The sequence below is a fragment of the Bubalus bubalis genome, chromosome 3, assembly GCF_019923935.1.
Source record: "Bubalus bubalis isolate 160015118507 breed Murrah chromosome 3, NDDB_SH_1, whole genome shotgun sequence".
NCBI classification, from domain to species: domain Eukaryota; kingdom Metazoa; phylum Chordata; class Mammalia; order Artiodactyla; family Bovidae; genus Bubalus; species Bubalus bubalis.
This window is the reverse complement of record NC_059159.1, coordinates 22,980,635-23,006,138: the sequence shown is the minus strand read 5'-3', so window position 1 is coordinate 23,006,138 and position 25,504 is coordinate 22,980,635. Positions and strand designations below refer to the sequence as shown.

Here is a 25,504-nt window from a genome sequence, read left to right as displayed (position 1 = left end):
CAGATTAAAGGCAAAACATCCCCCTCCTTGACTAACATTTTCACTTGAGGATGTGCTAGGAAAACGATTATTTGGTATTAAAACAAATAGGCATCTGATGGAGTAGGATACAAACGGCCAGGAATGTTTTAAGATAAGCCTGCGATTTAAAATAAAGTTCAGGATGGCAAGCTAAAGTGTTTGCCCCAGACTCTAGGGGAAGGGAGGCGCGATCACCCTCCTCTCCTTTGAGGGGGGGGTTCTTCTTGGGGGGTGGGGTGGGGTTCCTCCATGGAAACGGGCGAACATTGCTGCCGGCGTCCGGGAGCTGGGAGCGACGCACCCAGGCCTGCGCGGAGAGAGGGAGAAAGTGAAGCTGGGAGTTGCCACTCCCAGGGACTTGCTGGAATGCGGTTGGAGGGGGTGGGGGTTGGGGGGGGGGCGAGCTGAGAGCGCGCTTGCTCCCAATCACAGGAGGAGGAGGAGGAGGAGGAGGAGGAGGAGGAGGAGGAGGAGAGGAGGAGGGCTGCCTTGAGGAAGTACAAGAATGAAGTTGTGGAGCTGAGATTCCCCTCCGTCGTGCCCACGGAGCCGAGACGAGCCCCTGAGGCCGCCGACCGCTCCAGCGCCCGGTGCCCTTTCCGGCGCTAGCGCCCGGCCCCCTCCCCTTGCCCGCCCGGCGCCCTCCCCGCCGGGTCCAGCCGGAGCCATGGGGCCGGAGCGGCAGTGAGCACCATGGAGCTGGCGGCCTGGTGCCGCTGGGGGCTCCTCCTCGCCCTCCTGCCCCCCGGAGCCGCGGGCACCCAAGGTGGGTCTGGGATGGGGAGGGCAGGGAGCGGCGACAGGACCCTGCCGCCTGGGACCCCTGTCGATGTCCCCGGGCAGGCGCGGGTAGCGGGGTGCATCGGAGCTCCCTGATCCCAGGTTTCAGATAGTGGGGGCGCTAGGAGCCGCAGGCCCTCGGCTCGGAGGGGCCAGAGAAAGTGGGGTAAGAGGGCGATTACGCCGGAGCGGCTCTAGATGGGACCGGCGCTTTGCAGGCTCCGCGAACTTGTCATAAAAGTTCTCTGAAGTTATTCAGAAAGTTTCCCTCAAAGGGTGAATTGCATGGTATGTGTGTGTTTTCCCCTTTCTTGAGCCCCTCAAGCTCCTCTCTCAAAGCCTTTCCAGTTGGCAACCTCCGCCTCCAGACTGGACTGGGCTGGATTCCTGGGGGTCCCTTCTGCCCGGCCCCCTCCCCTCCCCCTTTCGGCCAAGTGGGTTGAGTTACTCCGGCTTCGGGCAGGATCGGGGTGCGGAAGGGGGAGGTGGGGAAAGGAACCTGCCCAGTCGGAGCCGGGGAGCCGAGGGTGGCCAGTCCGACTGCAGCGTTGCCTCACCGGAGCCGGGGGTGGGGGAAGGGGGAGAAGTTTGTTTTGAACAAGTTTCCTTAGGGCCGACTTAGGGACTGTGTGCTTTGTCACTTGGAAAGCGTGGGCCACGGGGGAGGGGGTGGCCGTGTGTTTTCTGGTCTGGGGCATTAAAGCGGGAGGGTTCTGAGGGAGGGACTCCTGGGCAGTGGGAGGGAGAGGGGGTAGCTAAGGAACAGGGAGAGACGCAGGTGTGCTGGGCGCCAGGCTCGTCTGCTTTTCCTTTATGCTGTGTGTGGGGAAGAGGGGGGGACTATGTGTCTTCCCCATCTGTCCACCTAGATGCATAATGATTAAAGCTAACACGTATGGGAAATGCACCCTCTGTTAGGTGCTGTGCATGTTTGCCTAGGTTCCCTTCTTTTAGCCTCAGAACAACCCTATAAGAGAAGTCCTACCAGTGTTCCCATTTTCCAGGCAAAGACCTGGGCTTCAAGAGGTGAAGTGGCAGCATGTAATTGGTGGGTCCTGGATTGGATTCCAGCTTCCCCACCAGCTCAGCGGTAAAGAATCTACCTGCCAATGCAGGAGATGCAGGTTCGATCCCTGGGACAGGAAGACTGGCAACCCACTCCAGTATTCTTGCCTGGAAAATCCATGGACAGAGGAGCGTCCATAGGGTCGCAAAAGAGTCGGACATGACTTAGTGACTGAACAACAACCACAGATGGGATCCAGGCAGTTCGACCCCCAGCCACCCCTTGGAAAGCACTGTGTCCATCTACCGTGAGCTCTGGGGGACACTGGGCCCTGCATCGCCGGGTTGTGGGGAAGCCAGAATGAGCATGTTCTAGGAGTGGTGGCTGGTCTCTACGGATCAGGGAGTCTGGAGAAGGGGCGGGTGTTGGCCTGTTTGTGTGTGCCCGAGGGCCCCTCTGTCAGAGCTTTGCTGTGTTGTCTGAGGGGCTGCTGTGTCAGGGTGTTCTTGAGTTGTGTGGTCTCTGTGTTTGTGTATCTGGGCTTTGTGTGGCCTCACGGCGGTCACCCTGCTGAACTCTGCCCTCTCAAGGAACTCCCTCTAGAGCTGCTGTAAACAGCGGGAGGTGGCCCCACGCCGCCTTCTCTCTGAGCAAGGAGCCTCCCCATCCCTTCCCTGTTTGCCAGGCGGGCTTTTGGCTGAGAAGAGTGAGGCAAGTCTGGGCTGCCAGGCCGAGCCGCTGCCCTCCTCACCTGGGCCTGGGAGTTGAGCAGGTGAAGCGCAGCTAGGTTGCTGCAGTATTGGGTACTGGGGGCTCCTCGAGGCTTCCTGACGCCTCGGCCCACAGTGCTGGGTGCTGTGAGAGGCATGCTGGGCAGGGGAATGGCTAAAATGGCAGAGACCCACCCAGCTGCCTCTAGCACTCCCAGTATATGCCAGGGCTGAGGGGGAAAGGGAGATGGGGGAAAAGCCCAGGGGGTTGGGATTTTCTTTTCTTACAGTCAAGGTTTTATAAAGTGCAGTAAACACGTCTTGGACAGACCATAGTTTAATTCCTGAAGGATTCTCCCCCACAGCCTCCTTCCTTGTTTTTGCTATGCTTAGAAAAGGAACCTCATTCTACTATTCAATAAAAAATAATAATTGAAAGCTAGGCTCAAATGCCAAAAGAGAAAATACATTGTATTACAAAGTCAAATACAAAGCGCTTTTCATTTTCTCTTGGTTTGGAATTACCCAGACTCCTGCTTTATGGACTTAACTTTAGAAAAGTGCGGCACGCTTTTTATTTGCTAAGTTCTCATCCATTACAGTTTCATTGCTTCTCTGCAACAATCCTATGAAGCAGGAGCACAGATGAGAAACTTCTCTGAAGTTCAGAGGAACAAAGTGACTTAGCCAAAGGCTTCTCAGCAACCCAGTAATGTCCAGGGCATTTTTGGACTCTGATGAGGAGTCATCAAGAGTTGATCAGAGGGACTTCTCTGGTATTTCAGTGGTTAAGAATCTGCCTTCCAATGCTGGGAACACACCTCAGATCTCTGGTTGGGGAACTAAGATTCCCACATGTCTCAGGGCAACTAGTGAGCCCAAGAGCCCCTGCAGTCTGAAGCCCCAGCACGCCACAACTAGAGAGAAGCCCGCACACCACAAGGAAAGATTCCGCATACTTCAACTAAGACCAGACAGAGCAAAAAAAAAAAAAAAAAACAACACACCACAAGGAAAGATCCCGCATGCTGCAACTAAGGCCAGACAGAGCCAAAAAAAAAAAAAAAAAATTGTTGATCAAAGTGTTACGCAAAGCCTCAGGGGCAGTCAGGTGGCCAGACTAGGGCAGAGGTGCTGTTTGTTATTGTGGTGAAAATAAGGGTGAGCTGCGCCCCCAGCCCCAGTTTCCCTCTTGGCTTTGGGATTCTTCCCTTCCATGTCCAGGCCGTGTCTGCCCTCCTCTTGTGCCCTCTAGGCTTGGCAGGGGATGGAAGGCCGGAGTGGGGCAGAGGCCCAGTGGGACGGACAGGGCTGCAGGCGAGGGAGGGACCAGTGTGGGGCTGGCGCTGGGGCTGGTATAGGGCCAGGCTGGGTGTTCCTGCCCCTGGTGCTAGCATGATCGGCAAAGAGATTCCCCCCCGCCCCCCGCCCCCGTCTGTACTGTGGGAAGCCCCTCCATGTTGACACCTCCATCGTTCAGTAGGCCACCTTTTCTCCCCACCCCTGGGATGAGAGGCGAGGTAGAGAGAGGGGTGTGCGCTCTCTTAAGGAGTGGGAGAATTATAGCCAATGGTTGTGTTGCCCCAGCTCTGTTGACAAAGGCTTGTCATGTTTGCACACTGTTTCTTGATTCATTATCTCATTTAATTTTCATGTAATTTCTCTGCAGAGAGTAAGAGTTGTTATTGTTTATCATCTGCGCCTTACAGCCAGTCAGGTCAGCAAATATTCACTGAGCGCCTGCTATGTCACAGGTACTGCTGGGCATACAGGTGGATCTGATTTGACCTCTGCCCTGGAAATCCAGGGACTTGATCAGGGTTACACTGTGAGCAGCCCCTCCAGGGTTCTGGCCTAATGAGCTGAGCCCAGGCCCCGGTCTGATCCACCAGGTGTGTGTGCTAGGTGAACCTTGGTGTCACTGGAATGGGCTCTGGCCCTGTGGGGCTGAGGCAGGTGAGCTTTGGGGACGCAGGCAGTGTTCATGGAAAAAAAGAAGTGTTGGCTTTTGTGCTGGTGAGCAAGAGAGGCAGGTGAGGCTGAAGGCTGGTGAAAAGGAGAGAACCCACTTGAGAGCCCCCTAGAGCTGGGACCTGACCACTGATATTCAGTTAGAGAAACTTGGGGACTGTGACCAGCCTCTGGGCAGAGGGCTGAGCACAGAGACCTCAGCTGGTCCCTGTTGGTTTGGAGACTCTTTTTTTTTTTTAAACTAATTTTTGGCTGTGTCGGGTCTTGGTTGTCGCGTGTAGCCTTTCTCTAGTTGCAGCGAGCAGTGGGCTACTCTCTAGTTGCAGAGCTCAGGCTTCTCATTGCAGTAGCGTCTCATTGTGGAGCATGGGCTCTAGAGTACATGGACTTCAGTAGTTGTGGCTCACAGGCTCTAGCCTGCGGACTCAGTAGTTGTGGCACAGGGGCTTAGTTGCCCCGTGGCATGTGGGATCGTCCTGGAGCAGGGATTGAACCTATGTCCCCAGCATTGACAGGTGGATTCTTAACCACCAGACCACCAGGAAAGCGCTGGTGTGGAGACTCTTGCTTGGAGTTCATTCATTCTGCCATCCCACAAACACTTATCCAGGGCTCATTGTGTCCTTGGCTCTGGTCTGGTCCTGCCTCACGCTGTCTTTGCTCCAGAGATCTGGCTCCTGAAGGGCAGGTGCTCTGGAGACAAAGCTCTCCTGTGTGGGACATGGCCTCCTCCTCTGGAGGAAATCACTGAGGTAGAGTGGATATGGGGACCACGGTGAGGACTGAGGAGAGGGATATGAGTGAGAAGATGGGGGTGTAGAAGTGCTTCTTGGTTTCATGTCAGGTTGGGGGTCATTAGTCCCCAGGCCTCCAGGGAGTAGGTCTCAGAGTCCCAACTTTACCACCTGTTGCAAACAATTAGTCTTTATTTTTTGACCGCATGTGGGATCTTCATTCCCCAACTGGGGATCGAACCCGCACCCCCTGTATTGGAAGCTCAGTCTTATCACTAGACCTCCAGGGAAGTTCCCACAAGCACTTAGTCTTAATCAGATTCTAAACGGCCACAAACAAACCCGTGGGGCGGGGCTCCCTCTCTTTCTGGCCCTCCCACCCAGCTCAGCCACTCAGGCCTGGAGCCTGTTGTAATCAGTAGCATCAACAGAGCTGGTGTGTATTTACCTTTGCACAGGGTGTGGGGTGGGGCGTGTGTGCAGTTAGGCCTAGTGGAAGGAATGTGGGATCTAAAGTCGGACAGACTCCAATTCAAATTGTGCCTCTATTGCTCACAGCTTTATGATCGTGGAAGCATAATTCCTGGCAGCCTCAGTTTCCTTCTTTGCAAAATCGGGGTTGTAGATCCCAGCCTCTGGGGGCTGAGGCTCCACCCAGAGTGCCTGCTCCACACACAGTAGATGCTCAGTTGACCCTGTTGCCCCCAGGGTTCCTGTTGTTGTTTTCCCATTGCCCGGCTACAGCAGCTGGTGTGTCCCTTCCAGGCGGCAGAGGCCGCAGGGGGTGGAGACGGCCCCTGCCCCAGCTCTGCCGGTCCCTGTCCCTGGCCTGGGCTAGGGCCTTGGGGTCCAGACCTGGAGACAGCTGTGCCTACAAAGCAGCTGAAGCTGCCGAGGCCGGGGAGGTCCTGGCAGCGGGCGTTATTTTGGGCCTGGCCTGCCACCCCCGGATCCTGTTTCTCTTGGGAGTCTGGGGGGAGGGACCCTTGAGTTCTATTTCTGGGCCCTCCCCTTCCTCCCTCTTTGCTTTCTTCCCTCCCTGGCCAGAGGGGTGGGAAGAGAGACCGCTCTGGGTATTCCTGCTGCCCACTTGTGGCTGTTGACCCAGGCTAGACCCCTGGGGCTTGTTCCCCCAGTCTTTCCTCTAATTTCTGGGGGCAGAGGGTGTCTCTTATTACCTCTTAGGATTTGACCTTAGGCTCCAAGTTGTGGGGAAAGCAGAAGCCCTGGTGTCAGACCCCATAGTTAGCCATTGTGCTGTCTCCCTGAATCTGCACGTAGTCCATGGGAGGTGGAGTGGAGACCAACAGGAATTCCAGACAGCTCAGGCACCTGTGGATCTGTGGATCTGGGGGTGCCCTCCACCCACCTCCTCCGGCACACCCTCCTGGGCAAGACGCGCCAGGTGATTCATCTTCTCACCAGAGCAGAAAAACGAGTTCCACTGGGCCCTTTAATCTCCCCCCTGCTGGTAGGCATGGTGCCAGCTTCTGCCAGAGCACCCCCTTACCAGGGGTAGTTCACTCTTTCTAGTGCCCCTGGACTTAGTGGGTACTTCTGGCCTCAGGGACACTGGACTGGGGTCCAGGTGGGCTGGGTAGCAGTTCGTCTTGATGCCACTTGGCTGGTGGTTGACAGTGGGAGGTACACAGGGCTGACGTAGTGCCCTTGTGGCAGGAGTTTCGTGGCACAGATTCTGCCAGCTGGTTCTGGAGTCTTGCCCTGAAGAGGTGGCAAGGGTGAGGTACCAGCAGAGGAGGCTTTGGAGCAGGCAGCACTCTGGCTCAGTGTCTGCAGCTTGGGTCCAGATACCCAGAGTTGGGATCTGACGCTCCTTTTCTCTGCCTGGGGAAATCCCAGAAGTCTCTGCAGTGACCAGGCCATTGGTGGTCCCCAGGCCCCAGCTATGACTCGAGCTGACTCTCCTTCCCCACTTTCTGGGTGGCATTGCGGGGGTGGGTAAGCCTTGCCAGGAGGTTGGGATGTGGGTGGCATTGTTTGCTTGGGAAAGGGGCAGGGGGTATCCAGAGGATTCATGATTCATCATCGCCTCTCTTGGGGGATTTTTACCCATTGGCCCTGAGTCGTGCCTTTGGGACAAAAGAAGGCTTTCTTTGCCAGCCAACACCCTGGATTGAATGGGCAAGCTCCCTAAGGCTGGCCCAGTGGGACCCCCTCTGGATGCTCAGGACGGGCCAAGTTGGCAGGGGGGAACCTCTTCCCTGATTTCCCCGCTTTTCCCAAATTTGCACACTTTGTTTTGCTGTTGCACGTGGCCGGTTGGAGAAGCTCACTGCGCAGGCCCTTTGACCATCTTCTCGGTTCCGCAGTGTGCACCGGCACAGACATGAAGCTGCGGCTGCCGGCCAGTCCCGAGACCCACCTGGACATGCTGCGCCACCTCTACCAAGGCTGTCAGGTGGTGCAGGGTAACCTGGAGCTCACCTACCTGCCTGCTGATGCCAGCCTCTCCTTCCTGCAGGTGAGGCCCATGGGCAAGACCCAGCCAGGCCCTGCTTCCTGCTGGGCTGAGCCCTCTGCCTGCGGATGGGTGGTAGAAGGTTCCCCGCCTAACATTTTCTCTTTCGTTGTGGCTCCTGAACCAGGAAGTCACTTCTGATGTCTCACCCCATCCATCCTACACTAAGACCAGTTGACTCTCTGTCTACAGTGTGGCTGACTGTGGACATCTCTGGGTGGAATGCATCTATTCCTGGGCTATATTTTTTGCTCTCTCACCAGAATGATCACCTTCTGGTGATCATTCTTTCCAACTGTCCCAACCACTGTCCCCTTCCTACCTGGAGTAATGAAAGGCTTGGCAAGTTCTGAGTCCAGTTCTGCCACTGACAAGCCCTGTGAATGTGGTCCAGCCCCTGGTTTCACTGGATCTCAGTTTCCCTATCTGTATATTGGGAGCCATGAGTTCTTCTCTGGTGGCTCAGATGGTAAAGAATCCACCCGCAATACAGGAAACCTGGATACAATCTCTGGGTCAGAAAAATCCCCTCGAGAAGGAATTGGCTACCCACTCCAGTGAAGAGTGGCCTAACCCTAATCCTATGGACAGAGGAGCCTGGTGGGCTACAGTCGATGGGGTCACAAAGTACTGGACACGACTGAGTGACTAACACTACATTGGGAGCCATAGGAGTACTTGGACTCCTCCTGGAGAGCCCATTAAGATATCATGTTGGAAATATATGTGAAAGGGTCAGGAACAGGAGAGCGAGTGGAAGCCAGCCTCTGGGTTGTGTCCCAGAGCAGGGCCAGGTGTGTGATGCTTAGTCCGTTGAATCCCAGACATCACCTTGTCCAGGCATTTCCTTTACAGATGAAGGAGCTGAGGTGTAGAGAGGGTGGGGTACCTGCTCACAATTTACAGAGTGCTGCCCCCACCCCCTCATTTTCTTTCTTAATCATACTAGAATTTGGTCCTAGAACCTGGTTTGGGGAGGTGGTAGGCAGACTTCTTGGCAGCTGGGCCCTTGCCCAAGATCCCCAAGCACAGGGGACCTTGAGAAGGTCTTAGGGGTTGCGTAGTAGTGGTCCAGGGCCCGACCTGCCTCAGCCCTCTCCTCCTCTGTCCCTTCCCAGGAAATCCAGGAGGTGCAGGGCTATGTGCTCATCGCTCACAATCGAGTGAGTCAGGTCCCACTGCAGAGACTGCGAATTGTGCGAGGCACCCAGCTTTTTGAGGAACGCTACGCCCTGGCCGTGCTGGACAATGGAGACTTTCTGGAAAGTGCTGCCCCTGCTGCAGGCACAGCCCCAGGAGGGCTGCAGGAGCTGCAGCTGCGAAGCCTCACAGGTGGCCATCTTTCTCATTGAAACTTTCTGCTGGTTGTTGAGAGCTGGCCAGGGGTCCCTACTAGCCAAGGGGTGACTGTGTGAGTCAGAACTGGGGTCCCTTGCGGATGGATGCAGGTGGAGCTAGGAAAGGCGTCCTTGTGAAGATTCAAAAAGATTTCCCCTCTTCCCAGGAAGTCACAGCTTGCACCAGCCCGCATAGTTTGATGATTAGGATGCAGGCTGGATTTTTGCCCACTTCTTGGCTGAGTGCACATGTACAGTGAACAACCTGTGTAACTGTACGTGGCAGCCCTGAAGCAGACAGAGTTTCAGACTCTGAGTGCCCGGTACTTTGCATGCATAATCCCATCAGTCCTGCCATAATCCTGCAAGGGAAACATCAATGTTCTCATTTTACAAATGAGAAAACAGGTTTACGGAGGATAAGTCACACAGCTAGTTAGTGGTGGTGAGGCTGGGTTTCACATTCTTTTAATTGCTAAGCCATGTGCACACAGCAGAGGTGGAGGAGAGGAGGCGGTGGCATGGACAAGCCACTCCTCCCTGGATCTTTGTGGGTGGTATTGATAAGGCTCAAAGATGCTGAAGGGGTGTTCTCTGCTCCCCGAGGAACCCGGGGTGTGTTTCAGAGGCCTTCTCTACTTTTAGAAGGCAGGCAGGCCCCAGGGGAGATAAGAAGATGCAAGATGGGGGAAGAAGCCCCTGATTATTGCCCACCCCACAGAGATCCTCAAGGGAGGGGTCTTGATCCAGCGGAACCCCCAGCTCTGCCACCAGGACACGATTTTGTGGGAGGATATCTTCCACAAGAACAACCAGCTGCCCCTCAAGCAGATAGACACCAACCGCTCACGGGCCTGTAAGCCTCGTTCCCCACTGCCTGCAGCCGCCACCCTTTCTCATGCAGCCCAGCGACCCCAAACTCCTGGCTTACTCCTTGCCCCACTCTGCTGCCACACTAACAGCACCCATCTCCCCTTTCTCTGCGTCTCTTCATCTCCGTGGTTCTCTGTCCTGTTTTTCTCTGCTTCTAGATTGTGCCTCTGGCTTTGATGTCCTCTTTTCCTGCCTGGGTCTGTCCCTCACTGTGCATTGCATGTCCTGGTTTTGGTCTCTCTCACTACCTCTCTGTTTCTTCCTCCAGGCGCACCCTGTTCTCCAGTTTGTAAAGCTCCCAACTGCTGGGGAGAAAGTTCTGAGGACTGTCAGAGCTGTGAGTTACAGGGCGGCACAGGGTCTGGAGGGCGGGGGCTGAGTGACATGGGAGGGGCTGTGCCAGCCCTCGGCCTCTTCCCTGGGGCAGGAAGTCTCCCCAGAAGGTGGGGCTGGTGCCTAGACTGCCACCCAGCCCGCATCCTGCCTCCACCTAACAGTGACGCGGACCGTCTGTGCCAGTGGCTGTGCCCGCTGTAAGGGCCCACAGCCCACCGACTGCTGCCATGAGCAGTGCGCTGCTGGCTGTACTGGCCCCAAGCACTCTGACTGCCTGGTATGTGCCCTCTGGGCCCCAGCCCTCAGGCTGCAAGGGGAGGGGCATCCCATCCAGTGTTGTCCTATGGCTCTTTGCACGCCAGGGCCAAACAGCCCAGTGCCTACCCGCTGCCTGTCCCCCAGGCCTGCCTCCACTTCAACCACAGCGGCATCTGCGAGCTGCACTGCCCAGCTCTGGTCACCTACAACACGGACACCTTCGAGTCCATGCCCAACCCCGAGGGGCGTTATACCTTCGGTGCCAGCTGTGTGACGGCCTGTCCTTGTAAGTGCTGGGGAGAAACACAGTCTTAGTAATTTTGCTGGGGAGTTTGGTTTATATAAATGGGAGCATGTTGTGAGTATTGTCTGCCACTGACTTTGGAGAGCTCATCATGGCAGTTTGTGTCAAGCTGCCCAGTTCTTTAAACAGCAGCGGAGCAGGTGGTGGCAAATAGTAGCAGCTAAGAGCCCATGGTCAGGAGGCTTGCATTCAAGACCTGGCTCTAAAAAAAAAAAAAAAAAGGCCTGGCTCTGCCACTTACTAGTCATGTGAGCTTCTTGCTGCATCTCGGTATCCTCATCTGTTAAATGCGGGCAAAAATAGTCCTGCCTTCGTAAGATGGTTATAAAGTTTAAATGAATTAATATTTGTGAAGCTCTTACAACTGTGCCTGGCCAGTACTCAGCACTCCTAAATGTTAACTTTTACTCTATGGTCAGATGGATCTGAGTTTGATTTATTAGCTCCCCTGTTTACTGATAAGCATTCAGAGACTGGCCTTGGATCTGGGGACTTCTTTCCTCCTCTTGTGGGAGACAGCAGTGGGCTCTTGGGTGCTGGTCATATCTTCCCTATGGTGGGCTCGAGTACAAACTGTAGGGTCAGGCCATTTGGGTTCATATCCTGGCTCCTCCACTTTCTAGCACAATGACCTTGAGTAATTTACAGAAAACTCTGTGCTTTGATTTCCCTTTTGGCAAAATGGTAATCTAACTGTGCCTATCACATAAGGCTTTCATGAGGAAAGGACGAGTGTCCAGGGCTCAGGCATGTTGTAAGGGCATTTCAGTCTCAGTTGATATAATTCTTATTGTACTGCCTGGGCATGGTGACACGGCTCATGGTGGGTGTGGGGGTGAAAGGCCAGGATACATGGACACACGATCTTGACCTCCTCAGACAACTACCTGTCTACGGATGTGGGATCCTGCACCCTGGTTTGTCCCCTGAACAACCAAGAGGTGACAGCTGAGGATGGAACCCAGAGGTGTGAGAAATGCAGCAAGCCCTGTGCCCCAGGTACCCAGTGGTTGCCCCCCGAAACAGCCAGCCTGGCCTAGCCCACTGCGCCACCCTTCCTCAGACTGTCCTGGGACCCAGTCCTTTTCTCCCACTGACTCTGCCCCTGGCCCACAAGTTCCCCTGTGTCTCCTGTCAATGTGGGGAGGGGGCATGTGGACCCAGGAGGGGACTGTGGACAGGATCCGGGAGGTTGAGTTCCTGGCGCTGCATGTGGAGGCTGAATGCCCCTGCCCCCTCCCCACAGTGTGCTATGGTCTGGGCATGGAACACCTGCGGGAGGTGAGGGCGGTCACCAGTGCCAACATCCAGGAGTTTGCCGGCTGCAAGAAGATTTTTGGGAGCCTGGCGTTTCTGCCAGAGAGCTTTGCAGGGTAAGGATACTCGAAGTTAAGGGTGGACACACAGCCTGAGACAGCATTAGGGCAGTCACTGAATCCTGAGGTGGCAGTGTTTCTAGGGGGTGGTGGGAGACAGAAGAGGGAGACCCAGGATACAAAGGAAGCTGGTGGAAGACCAGCTTGGCTGGGGTGGGGTGGGGGTGGGGGGAAGGGGGGGTGGGTGGGGGCAGGGGAAGGTTCTTCTCGTTGTTTTTGGTTTTTGGTTGTTTGTTGTTTTTGGCCACATCATGTGACTGGCTGGATCTTAGTTCCCGGACCAGGGATTGAATCTGGGCCCTTGGCAATGAAAGGGAGGAGTCCTAACTGGACCACCGGGAAATACCTGGAATTTTTCTCATAAATGACATGTTATCTATAAACATGCACTTACTTGTATGGAGGTCACGCCATCCAGATAAAGTAAAATTCTCTGTGAGTTCACAGTAGCTTTATTCATAATGGCCGCAAACTGAAAATAAGGCAAATGTCTATCAATAGCTGGACTTCCCTGGTGGCTCAGTGGTAAAGAATCCACCTGCCAATGCAGGAGATGCCAGTTTGATCCCTGGGTTGGGAAGATCCCCTGGAGGAGGAAATGGCAACCCACTCCAGTATTCTTGCTTGGGAAATCCTATGGACAGAGGAGCCTAGAGGCTACAGTTCACGGTGTAGCAAAAGAGTTGGGCATAACTTAGTGACTAAACAACAACAACATCAATAGCTGAATGAATAAACCCAGCTTACCCTTGGGCCTCATGGGTTTGAACTGCTTGTGTGTATGCTAAGTCACTTCAGTCATGTCTGCCTCTGAGACACTACGGACTATAGCCCGCCAGGCTCCTCTGTCCATTAGATTCTCCAGGCAAGAATACTGGAGTGGGTTGCCATGCCCTCCTCCAGGGGATCTTCCCAACCCTGGGATCGAACCCATGTATCTTATACCTCCTGCATTGGCAGGTGTGTTCTTTACCACTAGCACCACCTGGGAAGCCTTTGAACTGCTTGGGTCCATTTAAATATGAACTTTCCCCAGTAAATCCATACTGCAGTACTGCACAATTTGGGGTTGCTTGAATCTGAAACTGTGGATGCAGAGGGCTGACTATATAGTTATACTGGGGTTTTCAACTTCATAGAGGGGTTTGGTGCCCCTAACCCAGGCATTGTTCAAGGGTTAACTGTAAAAAACGGTATATCCATACAGTGAAATTCTCAGCAATAAAAGAAACAGCCTATGGATACACAGAACAACATTATGCTGGGACTTTCCTGGTGGTCCAGTGGTTAAGACTTCACTTTCCAATGCAGGGGGGTGCGGGTTCCATCTCTGGGGAGCTAAGAGTCCCCTATGACTTTTGGCCAAAAAAAAGGAACATAAACAACAATAAACACTGTTGTAACAAATTCAATAAAGACTTTAAAAGTAGTCCACATCAAAAAAATCTTAAAAATATTATGAAAAGTGAAATAAGTCAGATGAGAGGTCCACGCTGTGTGACTCCCTTTGTTCCAACATAGGCAAAACCACTGTGTGGTAACAAGTCAGAACAGCGATTGTGCCGGGGTGAGGCCCTGGAAAGGAACACAAAGGACATGTCTAGGGTGATGGACAGGTTCTGTATATCCCTGGTGGACGTGGATATGTGAATGGATGCATTTGACAAAACTCATCAAACTGCACACTAAAAATCTGTGTGGTTTCTTGTATGTGAATTATACTTCAGTAGAAGTATGTATTACAAAAAGGAGAAAATTCTCTTCACTTCCTCCACCTCTACTCCCCTTTCCAGAGGAGACCACTGGTAACAGTTTGTGTGTGTTCGTCTAGACCATTCATACGTATATAGACCTACATGCACAGAGAAATGTAGTTCTAATAATTCGGGGGGGCAGGTTGATTTAAAATGTGAGCCTGCTGTGAATATTGTCTGCCCGTGGCTTTGGAGAGCTGGGTATGACAGTTAGTTCATGTTCAGCTGCCTTGTTCTTTCAACAGCAATGAAGCAGGTGGCAGCAAACAGTAGCAGCTAAGAGCCCAGGCTGCCAGGGTTTGAGACCTGGCTTCTACCACTTATTAGTCATGTGGTCTTTCTTGCTGTGTCTCAGCTTCCTCATCTGTTAAATGGAGGTGGAAATAGTCCGCCCTCATAAGGTTGTTATAAAGTTTAAATGAGTTAATATTTGCAAAGCTCTTATAACTGTGCCCAGAAAATACTATTTGTTTGGCCAAAAAGTTCATTCAAGTTTTTTCCATAACATCTATGGGAAATCTCAAACAAACTTGCTGGCTAATCCAATACATGCTCCTAAATGTTGTTTTTCATCAATAGTCTGAATAGATCAGGGTTACATTTAACAGCTCCTCATTTACTGATGGAATATTTAGGTATTTAATTTAAAACATTAAAAAATTTTTAACTTCCTTAGGTGTTTTATTTTCCCTCTAACAAACAGTTCTCCCTTGTACATGCCTCTGGAAACAGGGGCCAGTGTCTCTCTAGGGCACATTCCTAGAAGTAGAATTTCTAGATCAAAGGATATACATATTATTTTGATAGATCCTGCCAAACTAGGGCCTGGGCTTTGAAGCTCAGGATGAGAACAGCCAGCCTTGATGGGCAAAGGGTTTAAGTGGAGGGGACGTGGGGGAGGGTGACAGGGCCAGCTTGTGGAGCAGATTGTACCCCCGCCCCCTTCCTGGCCCTGCTGCTGCTGCTGCTAAGTCGCTTCAGTTGTGTCCGACTCTGTGCGACCCCATAGACGGCAGCCCACCAGGCTCCCCTGTCCCTGGGATTCTCCAGGCAAGAACACTGGAGTGGGTTGCAATATCCTTCTCCAATGCATGACAGTGAAAAGTGAAAGTGAAGTCGCTTAGTCGTGTTCAACTCTCATCAACCCCATGGACTGCAGCCTACGAGGCTCCTCTGTCCATGGGATTTTCCAGGCAAGAGTACTGGAGTGGGGTGCCATTGCCTTCTCTGCCTGGCCCTGCTGACTCCTCCCCTAACCCTTCTTCTAGGGACCCAGACTCTAACATCGCCCCGCTGCAGGCTGAGCAGCTCAAAGTGTTTGAGTCTCTGGAGGAGATCACAGGTGGGCCCTGTCTCTTTGAAGCCTGCTCTCATGGGGCTGGGGGTTCTCATCCTGGCCCCATACCCTAGCCTCACCCTGTGCCTGCAGGTTACCTGTACATCTCAGCGTGGCCAGACAGCCTGCCTGACCTCAGCGTCTTCCAGAACCTGCGAGTAATCCGGGGACGAGTTCTGCATGAGTGAGCACCAGGGGAGGGGGTCCCTGCAGAGAGGGGAGCTGCCCAGGGAGGTCTTGGAGAAGTTTTGGGTGTATGTATAGTGAAGAGAAGGGGGTTCCTGTTCTCCGGGGACTCCAGCAGGAACCTTTCCATGGGAGTTTGCAGCGTGTGCTGGGGACAGGAGGAAGGCGAGGGCAGTTCTGGCTGATGGGGGTGGTCAGCGGTGCGCTGCCCCCCTGCATTTGAGCACCCATCCTCCCCCCCGCCCCACAGTGGTGCCTACTCGCTGACCCTGCAAGGGCTGGGCATCAGCTGGCTGGGGCTGCGCTCGCTGCGGGAACTGGGCAGCGGGCTGGCTCTCATCCACCGCAACGCCCGCCTCTGCTTCGTACACACGGTGCCCTGGGACCAGCTCTTCCAGAACCCCCACCAGGCTCTGCTCCACAGCGCCAACAGGCCAGAGGATGAGTGCGGTAAGACAGAGAGCCCGGTGCTGCATGCTCCGCGTCTGCCAGCGCGCTGGCGCGCCCAGGGGCCTCTGGCGGCAGCAATCTGGGACTTCCCTGTGCGTGCGCACTGCCCGTCCCAGGTGCACCATTGCTGACCCAGCTCTGGCTGGCCTGGCCTCTTGGCGTGGCTTCTAGCTGGGTCCGGCCACGCTGCCTTGGCATACCTCCCTTCCCTTTCCTCTGTTCTTGGAACCTCAGAACTTTCTCCCTGCTGTGCTCGGGCAGCTATCCCGCCTCTCTAGCCCAGAGCCACGCCCAACAAACTCAGTCCCGTGCCCCCACCCCCCACCCCCGGCCCCACCTCCATGGGACCTGGAATCTCCCATAAGAGTCCCCTCTGACCCCTTCCTTCTCACTGCAGTGGGCGAGGGCCTGGCGTGCTACCCACTGTGCGCCCAAGGGCACTGCTGGGGTCCCGGGCCCACCCAGTGCGTCAACTGCAGCCAGTTCCTTCGGGGCCAGGAATGCGTGGAGGAATGCCGAGTACTGCAGGGGTACGCGCTGGGCGGAGGAGGGGGCGGCCAGGAGGTGGCGGGAGGTGCACAGGGGCTCCTTCCAGACCCCTTCACTGGCTGTGCTCCCCTCAGGCTCCCCCGGGAGTACGTGAAGGACAGGTACTGTCTGCCGTGCCACCCCGAGTGTCATCCCCAGAATGGCTCAGTGACCTGCTTTGGCTCGGTGAGGTGCTTGTGGGCTCAGAGCTGAGTGGTGGGAAACGGCGCGGTTGGTGGGGGGAGCTGCCAGGGACCTGGCCAAGTCCAGTAAAATATCCCTGGGGAGGGCTCCAAGCCCTGAACAGTAGGAGAGTGGAAGGAGGCTGGGATGCTGGGAACGGCAAGAACTGTGGACCCTGAGACCCTTCTGACCATGCAGAAGGCCCAGGGAAGCCTGTGTGCTTGGCTGTGGCTGTGTCGAGGTGGTTAGACCTGGGCGCTCAGGCATCAGATTACCTGGTTTCAAATCCAGGTGTCACTTCCAATCTAAGTTGGCTCATTTGTGAAATCAATGTTATGCTAGTACCCACCGCATTGGGATACAGTAAGAATTAACTTAAAATAGGGTTTGGCACTGTGCCTGAGCACTGGGGAGCTGGGTGCAGAACAGGGGTAGCAGACATAGCAGGTCTGGAGCTGTTCTAAAAGCAAGGTGAAAAGTGCTGCCGAGTGGCCATGGGAAGCACCAAGGGGACCCAGGGGCCTGATCTTGCTGCCCCAGGGGTATCAGTGCCAGCCCCCCACAAACCCTTTCTTCCCTCCCAGGAGGCTGACCAATGTGTGGCTTGTGCCCACTACAAGGATCTTCCTTTCTGCGTGGCTCGCTGCCCCAGTGGTGTGAAGCCTGACCTCTCCTTCATGCCCATCTGGAAGTTTCCAGATGAGGAGGGCATATGCCAGCCATGCCCCATCAACTGCACCCACTCGTGAGTCTGAGGGCCTTCCCCATATAAAGAAGGGCTTGTTCCAGGAGCCTCTCTGAGGCTCTTATTGTAAAAAGTGGGACATCTCTGCCTTTGCTTACCCCAAGGCCCTTAACTTTTTTATCTTGATCACAAAAGTAATACATATTGTTAAAAATTTTTTAATTAAAGCATGAAGCATAAATTAATAGTATTAACAGTTCTATTCCACTGTTAATAACTTGCCATATTTTCCCTCCAGTTTATATGTGCACATGCTAACATATGTATTATTATATAATATAGAAAATATGTTTATATATTATTTTTATTCTCCAATTCTTATCTGTGCACATTCTAGTCTATATTTCTTTTTACAAAAATAGGAGCATAGACCATACCTATTGTTTGCAAATTGCTTTTTCTCACGTAACATTGCAGTTTTTCTTGCAATGCTTTTTCATGTCCTAATACAGTGATCCACCCTGTTCTTTTTATTTTTTTACTTGGTTGTTTTTGATAACACGCGGAACACGTGCATACATTCTTGTAAGACACATTTTCAGCAGTATCAAAGTAAACAGTGTAAAGCAGAAGTGCCCTTTCTCCCACTGCCCCACCCACCCAGCCCCTCCCCTCCCTGGGGAGAACTACCAGGTCACTCTGGTATGTGCATTCCTCCAGGCTTTTCTGCACATGTTTACATAAATGCATTTTACGTATATGTTAGGTTGAGTCATATAAGATTGCTGTTTTTGGAAATCAAAAATGATCAAGAAACAACAGTTTCATCTAAGCTCATCTGTTTCTCAGCAATTTCATTTGACTCATATACACTTTGCTCCCCCGCACCTTCCCCCCTTTATGTATCTTGGAGGCCCTTTCCTGTGAATGCATATCAATCTACCTCCTTTTTTTTAAACTACTCAGTCTGCAGTATGGAGTTATTTAGTTGTGTCCCTGACTGAGAGTATGACTGAACGTGTTTCCTTTTTTTTCTTTTTGGCAGTTTATTGCACTTGAGCTCCATGTATAAGTGAGCATCTTGTACATGCCCCCTAGTGTACAGGTGTTGGCATTTTTAGGGTTTATCCCCAGAGGTGGAACCGCTAGGAGGACAGCAGGAGTTTGCCCAACTACAGTAGTAGTTTACACTGGCATCCTCTACAGAGGAGATGGCCAAGCTCTTGGACTCGATGCTCCTTTGGGTGCCGCCACTTCCTACCCACCACAGGGAGGTACAAAGGATATGGGTTTACAGACTGGAGGACTCCCCCATGGGATGGTGGAAAGAGCCCTGGTGACCTCGAACCCAGTTTCTGCCTTTGTCAAGTGGGGATCATAACCCAGTCACACCCCCCTCCTGGGCTCCTGTGAGGCTGGAGTGAGTGTAGGAGGTGGTTCCCAGCCTTGTTGACGGGACTCTCTCTCTCCTGCAGCTGTGTGGACTTGGATGACAAGGGCTGCCCCGCCGAGCAGAGAGCCAGGTCAGCCTGGTCCCCAGAATGCATCCCACATTGCCCTCAGTCCCCCACTGACCCCTGGGTGGTCACTGCTGCTAGGTGTCATGTCCTGACATGACACATGTCCTCCCCAGCCCACTCTTCCACTGTGGATGCTCCTTTCAGTTAGCTTCAACTAGTGGATGGAGGGGCTTCCCAGGTGGTGCAGGGGTCAAGAATTGGCCTGCTAGTGCAAGACACACAAGAGACCAGGGTTCAATCCCTGGGTTGGGAACATCCCCTGGAGTAAGAAATGGCAACCTACTCCAGTATTCTTGCCTGGGAAATCCCATGGACAGAGAAGCCTGGCTGGCTACAATCAATGGGGTGGCAAAGAGTTGGACATGACTGAGTGACTGAGCACGTATGTGCACACACACATGCAGTGGATGGAAGGCCTGCTCAGCTTGCTTGGGGGTCAGGGAATAGGAAGACACCCAGCACCTCCCCACCCTGTATAGCTAGGTGTCTCATAAGGGACACAGGCAGCCTTCAACTCCCTGGGACTTGAGGCACGTCGAGAAGAGAGCATAGCTGCAGCACTGAGGGAGGGACAGTGAATACTTCCCTGGGATCAGTGGGAGGCTTCAGGCACATGAGCTAGGTTTTGAAAGAGGGGCGGGAATTTCACTTGTGTTAGGAGGAAAGCAACCAGGCAGCATGGTGAGGGGTGTCCAGAAAGTCTAGGATGTGTTTGCTGAAGATTCTGCTGTGGTGGGTAACTGACTAAGCACAGAGGAAGGAGTAGGGGGTGAAGCCTGAGTCAGGGCTGGATCTGGAGGGCATAGGCTCTCCCCTACCAGGAGGCCACAGGCCCTGTGATGTCTATCACTGCCATCGTTGGACTTGATTTCTAGGCAGAGGGGTGTTTTGGGAAGGGTTTTAGGGAGAAAAAGATTGGAGTGTATCCTAAGTAAGCATTTGTCCATGAAATAAGGGTCCATTTGAGGTCTGTGATAAGCCAGCCCTTGGCTAAGCAAGGGAGGGGAACAAGGGTGACAAGGATGTAGGGTCAGTGCCCAGGAGAGCCTTCTATCCCAGGATAAGCAGAGTCTTGAAAGATGACCTCATGCAGAAATGGTGATCCAGGCAGAAGTATTATAACAAAGGCTGGGAGATGTGGAAATCGTGACCTATGGGTGAAAATTTTGGCTAGAACATCAGAATCACTGTGTGCACATTCCTGGGCCCCACCTCATACCACAGTCAAAATCTCTGGAGGGTGGGGCTCCATACTCTCACAGGTTGACCAGCTCCCTGGTGAGTTTTGTCAGGAAGTTTGAGAATCCTGGGCTAGAGCCATGGGCAAGAGCATAGGCAACTTGGAGACGTAGGTGTAGAGGGTTTTGAATCCTAGCAAGGAGTCTGGACTTTATTTCCCAGACGGTAAGGAGCCAAGGTAGGTTTTAGAGTAGGTCAGACAGGACGGGAGCCTGTGGGTCACCCTTCTGACTTCCCTTTCCAAATGCCAGTGACAGTCAGCCCCCTCTCCCTCCTCTCCAACCACCGCGCCCCGCCGTGGGACCCCTTCATCCCCCCTGCCCCAGACCGGTCCCCAATCCATGATCCTGGCTCGTGCCCCCAGCCCTGTGACATCCATCATTGCCGCTGTGGTGGGCGTTCTGCTGGTTGTCCTTGTGGGGCTGGTGTTCGGCATCCTCATTAAGCGAAGGCGGCAGAAGATCCGGAAGTACACGATGCGGAGGCTGCTGCAGGAGACGGAGGTGAGGCGAACTGAGGGCCTCTCGCGCGGCCTGGGGTCTGCGGCCCAACCCGCAGCACTGACCCACTACCCCCTCACCCCAGCTGGTGGAGCCCCTGACGCCCAGCGGAGCGATGCCCAATCAGGCTCAGATGCGGATCTTAAAAGAGACAGAGCTGAGGAAGGTGAAGGTGCTAGGATCTGGAGCTTTTGGCACCGTCTACAAGGTCAGGGGTGGGGCCAAAGTCCCCGGGTGGGCGGTCCTAGAGGATGCTGCAGGGTGTGGCGGAGGGTGTGTTGGGACCACAGCCGGGAGCCGGGGGGTGGCGCAGTTGAGTACCGCAGTTAAGGATAAGGGATTGGGAATGGCCAGTGGGTCTAAATGGTGAGGTTGTTGCTAAATAATGGGGCTGGCCCAAGGGTGGGGGAGGGAATTGGGAGCACAAGTAGTGGCCCCAAGAAGGACGGCTGCAGGTTGGATCTGGCCGGTCCTTCTCCTGCTCACATCCTCCTCTCTGCCCAGGGCATCTGGATCCCCGATGGGGAAAATGTGAAAATCCCCGTGGCCATCAAGGTGTTGAGGGAAAACACATCTCCCAAAGCCAACAAGGAAATCTTGGACGTAAGCCCTTCCACCCTCTCCAGCTGGGGGCACGGGGGACTGGGCTCTCTCTCTTTTCACTGGGGTTTTGGGGGACACCCTGTGATTCCCCCAAATCTCTACTCTTACCCTCCCTAGTCTGTGGGCCATGGTTCTGGTTTGTGATGAATGGGATTGGATTGGCTGAGGGTCCTGTTATCATGGCTCAGCCCTTGGGAGTGGTGTGTGGTGTGTGGTGGTTGGGGGTTAGTGGTTTCCCATACCCTCTCAGTGCGTGCCCTTGTTTCCAGGAAGCATATGTGATGGCTGGTGTAGGCTCCCCATATGTGTCCCGCCTCCTGGGCATCTGCCTGACATCCACAGTGCAGCTGGTGACACAGCTTATGCCCTATGGCTGCCTCCTAGACCACGTTCGAGAACACCGTGGGCGCCTGGGCTCCCAGGACCTGCTGAACTGGTGTGTGCAGATTGCCAAGGTATGCACTTTGGGGGCCAGGGCTCTGCAGGTGCCCTTGGGGAGCAAGCCTCTGAATAGGGAGGTTTCCTGGGAGAGTTTTGGCAGAGCAAGGTCCACACTGGTGCCTCTGACCCCAGGGGATGAGCTACTTGGAGGATGTGCGGCTCGTGCATAGGGACCTGGCCGCCCGGAACGTGCTGGTCAAGAGTCCCAACCATGTGAAGATTACAGACTTCGGGCTAGCTCGGCTGCTAGACATTGACGAGACAGAGTACCACGCGGATGGGGGCAAGGTTAGACGAGCGAACCGAGTGAGACAAGGGGGAGTGGGGTCTGGCCCCTGAGAGAACTCAGACCTGGTTGGAGGACTTCCTTCTCTGCTCTACCAGGTGCCCATCAAGTGGATGGCATTGGAGTCCATCCTCCGGCGGCGGTTCACCCACCAGAGTGACGTGTGGAGCTATGGTATGTGATGGGGTGGGTAGGGAGGGTGGACAAGGAGCCATGGCCCTGGGGAGAATGTGGGTGGAAGGATGGGGTGAACTAATGGACACCTTTAGTATGAATATGAGAAGGAAGTGGCAGCCAGTGCCTCAGGCTGCCAGAGTCTGTGCACTTCCCAGGGATTGGGGGAAGACCAAGTTATCTCCTGCCCTTTGGCACTGCATCTTTCCTCCTTCCCCCATGGTGCCAGGCTCTTGGGCAGAGCCTCTGAGGCTCTATACACTAAAGCTGCCTCTGGTCCTCCCACCGCTTTACCCCATCTCTGCCCCAGGTGTGACTGTGTGGGAGCTGATGACTTTTGGGGCCAAACCTTATGATGGGATCCCAGCCCGGGAGATTCCTGACCTGCTGGAGAAGGGAGAACGGCTGCCCCAGCCCCCCATCTGCACCATTGATGTCTACATGATCATGGTCAAATGTGCGTTCTTGAGCTGTGTTGGCTGCTTGGACGAGGGGTGGGTGGTTCTGGGCGGATGGGCCTACAAGGGGCATGGGAGGGGGCCAAGAGCATGGTGATATGGTTAATGGAGTCTCAGAAGGCTCTCCCTGCCCTTGTACAGTACCAGTCCAGAGGAGCTAGCGAGGGCCAGCTAGGAAAAAAGACTGATGCAAAATAAAAAGGGGAAACTAGTAGATTCTCTATCATCAGAGGGCTTTGGACTCTAGTGTTGTCTAGACTGGGGGTGAGGGTGAGGGGTGCTGCATGCAGGCTGCAGCCAGAACTGAGATGCCAGGCTCTTGCCCACCCCAGGTTGGATGATTGACTCTGAATGTCGGCCGAGGTTCCGGGAGTTAGTGGCTGAATTCTCCCGCATGGCCAGGGACCCCCAGCGCTTTGTGGTCATCCAGGTACTGAACATTTCACCCCATCCCTGCCTATGGCTAAGAGCACTCTCCCTTAGAAGGGAGGAAAGGGAGAATGATTCCTGGGTCCCAGGCCTCTAAGCTCCTGCCTGACTCATCAGACTTCTAGCCCTCCCTGAGCCACCCTCAGGAGGCTGCGTACTGGGCTGGGGAGAGGCTGCCATGCTGTCTCCCTCCTCCCCAGAATGAAGACATGGGCCCTGCTAGCCCCCTGGATAGCACCTTCTACCGCTCGCTGCTGGAGGATGACGACATGGGCGACCTGGTGGATGCGGAGGAGTACCTGGTGCCCCAGCAGGGCTTCTTCTGCCCAGACCCTGCCCCGGGTGCTGCAGGCACGGCCCATCGCAGGCACCGCAGCACATCCACCAGGGTCAGTGCTCCCATCACATGGTGGTGGGTGTCATTGGATACCTCCCCTGACTCCAGTGGACTAGGGTTCCTTCCTCCGATGTCTTCCAGCCATTACCTCTCATGAAGGAGGCCCCATTTTCCCTAAGGATTCTTACTGCTTTCCAACTGTGATCCCATTCTTTCTGCCATGCCTCTGTCATACATCAGAGATGATTTATCTCCTGGGACCCTGTCACTTCCCATGGAGCCTCCATCTCAGATCCATGAATGACCTCCATTTTGACCTTCTCTTGTCCTCAGAGTGGCGGTGGTGAGCTGACACTGGGGCTGGAGCCCTCTGAGGAGGAGCCTCCCAGATCTCCGCTGGCACCTTCCGAAGGGGCAGGCTCTGATGTGTTTGATGGCGACTTGGGAATGGGGGCAGCCAAGGGGCTGCAGCCCCTCCCCCAACATGACTCTAGTCCTCTACAGCGGTACAGCGAGGACCCCACAGTACCCCTTTCTCCCGAGGCTGATGGCTACGTTGCCCCCTTGACCTGCAGCCCCCAGCCGGGTATGAAGTCAGGCTCGAGCTGAGAGATTGGGAGGTGGGGGTTGGGGGTGCTCTGCCCAGGGCCTGCTGCAGGGCAGTTGTAGCAGCTGGGACACACAGATTCCACCCCCTCACAAGATTCCTTCTCTTGTGCTTTCAGAATATGTGAACCAGCCAGAGGTTCACCCACAGCCCCCCTCACCCCTAGAGGGTCCTCTGCCACCTCCTCGACCTGCCGGTTCCACTCTGGAAAGGCCCAAGACGCTCTCCCCTGGGAAGAATGGGGTTGTCAAAGACGTTTTTGCCTTTGGGGCTGCCGTGGAGAACCCTGAGTACTTGGCACCCCGGGGCAGGGCTGCCCCTCAGTCCCACTCTTCTCCAGCCTTCAGCCCAGCCTTTGACAACCTCTATTATTGGGACCAGGACCCATCAGAGCGGGGCACTCCACCCAGCACCTTTGAAGAGACCCCTACGGCAGAGAACCCTGAGTACCTGGGTCTGGACATGCCAGTATGAGCCAAAAGCCCAGGGCCACTGAGGCCCTACTGAACCCTCAGGGCGTGTGGAAGGCCTGACTTCTGGCCCACATCGGCACCAGGCAGGGAGCAGGCCCTTGGATCATGTCCAGGGGAGCCTGCCATGCCAGGAATCTCCTTTCCTACTTCAACTCCTAGATGGCTGAGAATGGCCCAGCCTGACTTCTTCCAGATCCTTGGCACTGAACGACTTAGGGAGGCTGGGCCGAGTGTGAGGGAGGCTGGGCCGAGTGTGAGGGAGGCTGGGCCGAGCGTGAAGAAGGCCCCAAGGGGGTGTCTAGGAACTACAGCAACCCATTCAGAGACTGTCCCTGAGACCCAGCTCTGTCCCTGGGAAGAAGGGAGCAGCAGCAGCACCCAGATCCAGTCCTTGTACAGACTGCTTTTTTGGTTTTGTTTTTACTTATGTTTTTTTGTTTATTTGTTTTTTTAAAAATGAAATAAGGACTCGGTGGAGAGTGGGTAATGGGGGGGGACAGTCCCTGGGGTTGGGGGAGGGATGTCCTCCACACTCACTTTCTCCATTTGCAAATATATTTTGGAAAACAGCTGGACACCAGCCTATGTCTAGGGGTGGCTTGGAGCCGTCCCTTTACTGCTTACCTCCTAACTTACATTCAGTTCATCTTTCCTGGAGGGACTGGCTAGGAATCTTGGGAAAGCTTGAATTAGGAGCCTACTTCCAGTTTTCTGGCTCTTGGGTTGGGGGGAAACTGGGAGTTGGGATTCTGATCTGAAAGCCCTTTGAAAAGATCATTCTTAGGGAAAAAAAAAGAACTCTTAAGGCCACCCACCCACCAGAATGGGGTAATTTCCTCTCTCTAGGTAGGGGGAGTCAGGGAAGGACAGAGGAAACAAGAGGCACTGTCTACTGTGTGACTCATTTTTCTTGCCTTGGCAAGGAAATCACTGAATTAAGAGTAGCTAGGGACAGGAATGGAGAAGGCAATGGCACCCCACTCCAGTTCTCTTGCCTGGAAAATCCCATGGACGGAGGAGCCTGGTAGGCTGCAGACCATGGGGTCGCGAAGAGTCGGACACAACTGAGTGACTTCACTTTCACTTTTCCCTTTCATGCATTGGAGAAGGAAATGGCAACCCACTCCAGT

The 25,504-nt window shown here is 54.3% G+C and overlaps 1 protein-coding gene across 1 annotated transcript; it reads left to right on the top strand.

Moving 5' to 3' along the window:
• Window positions 1-482: 482 nt before the first annotated feature.
• On the top strand, window positions 483-24,949 carry ERBB2 (erb-b2 receptor tyrosine kinase 2). The gene is made up of 27 exons (XM_006068564.4): window positions 483-787; window positions 7,553-7,704; window positions 8,820-9,033; window positions 9,760-9,894; window positions 10,180-10,248; window positions 10,409-10,524; window positions 10,650-10,791; window positions 11,689-11,808; window positions 12,056-12,182; window positions 15,208-15,281; window positions 15,369-15,459; window positions 15,712-15,911; window positions 16,309-16,441; window positions 16,535-16,625; window positions 17,207-17,367; window positions 18,783-18,830; window positions 20,431-20,569; window positions 20,652-20,774; window positions 21,071-21,169; window positions 21,439-21,624; window positions 21,743-21,898; window positions 21,995-22,070; window positions 22,381-22,527; window positions 22,861-22,958; window positions 23,158-23,346; window positions 23,628-23,880; window positions 24,020-24,949. The coding sequence occupies exons 1-27, from the start codon at window positions 715-717 to the stop codon at window positions 24,373-24,375; spliced, it is 3,768 nt and encodes a 1,255-aa protein (XP_006068626.2). The 5' UTR covers window positions 483-714; the 3' UTR covers window positions 24,376-24,949.
• The last annotated feature ends 555 nt before the right edge of the window (window positions 24,950-25,504 follow it).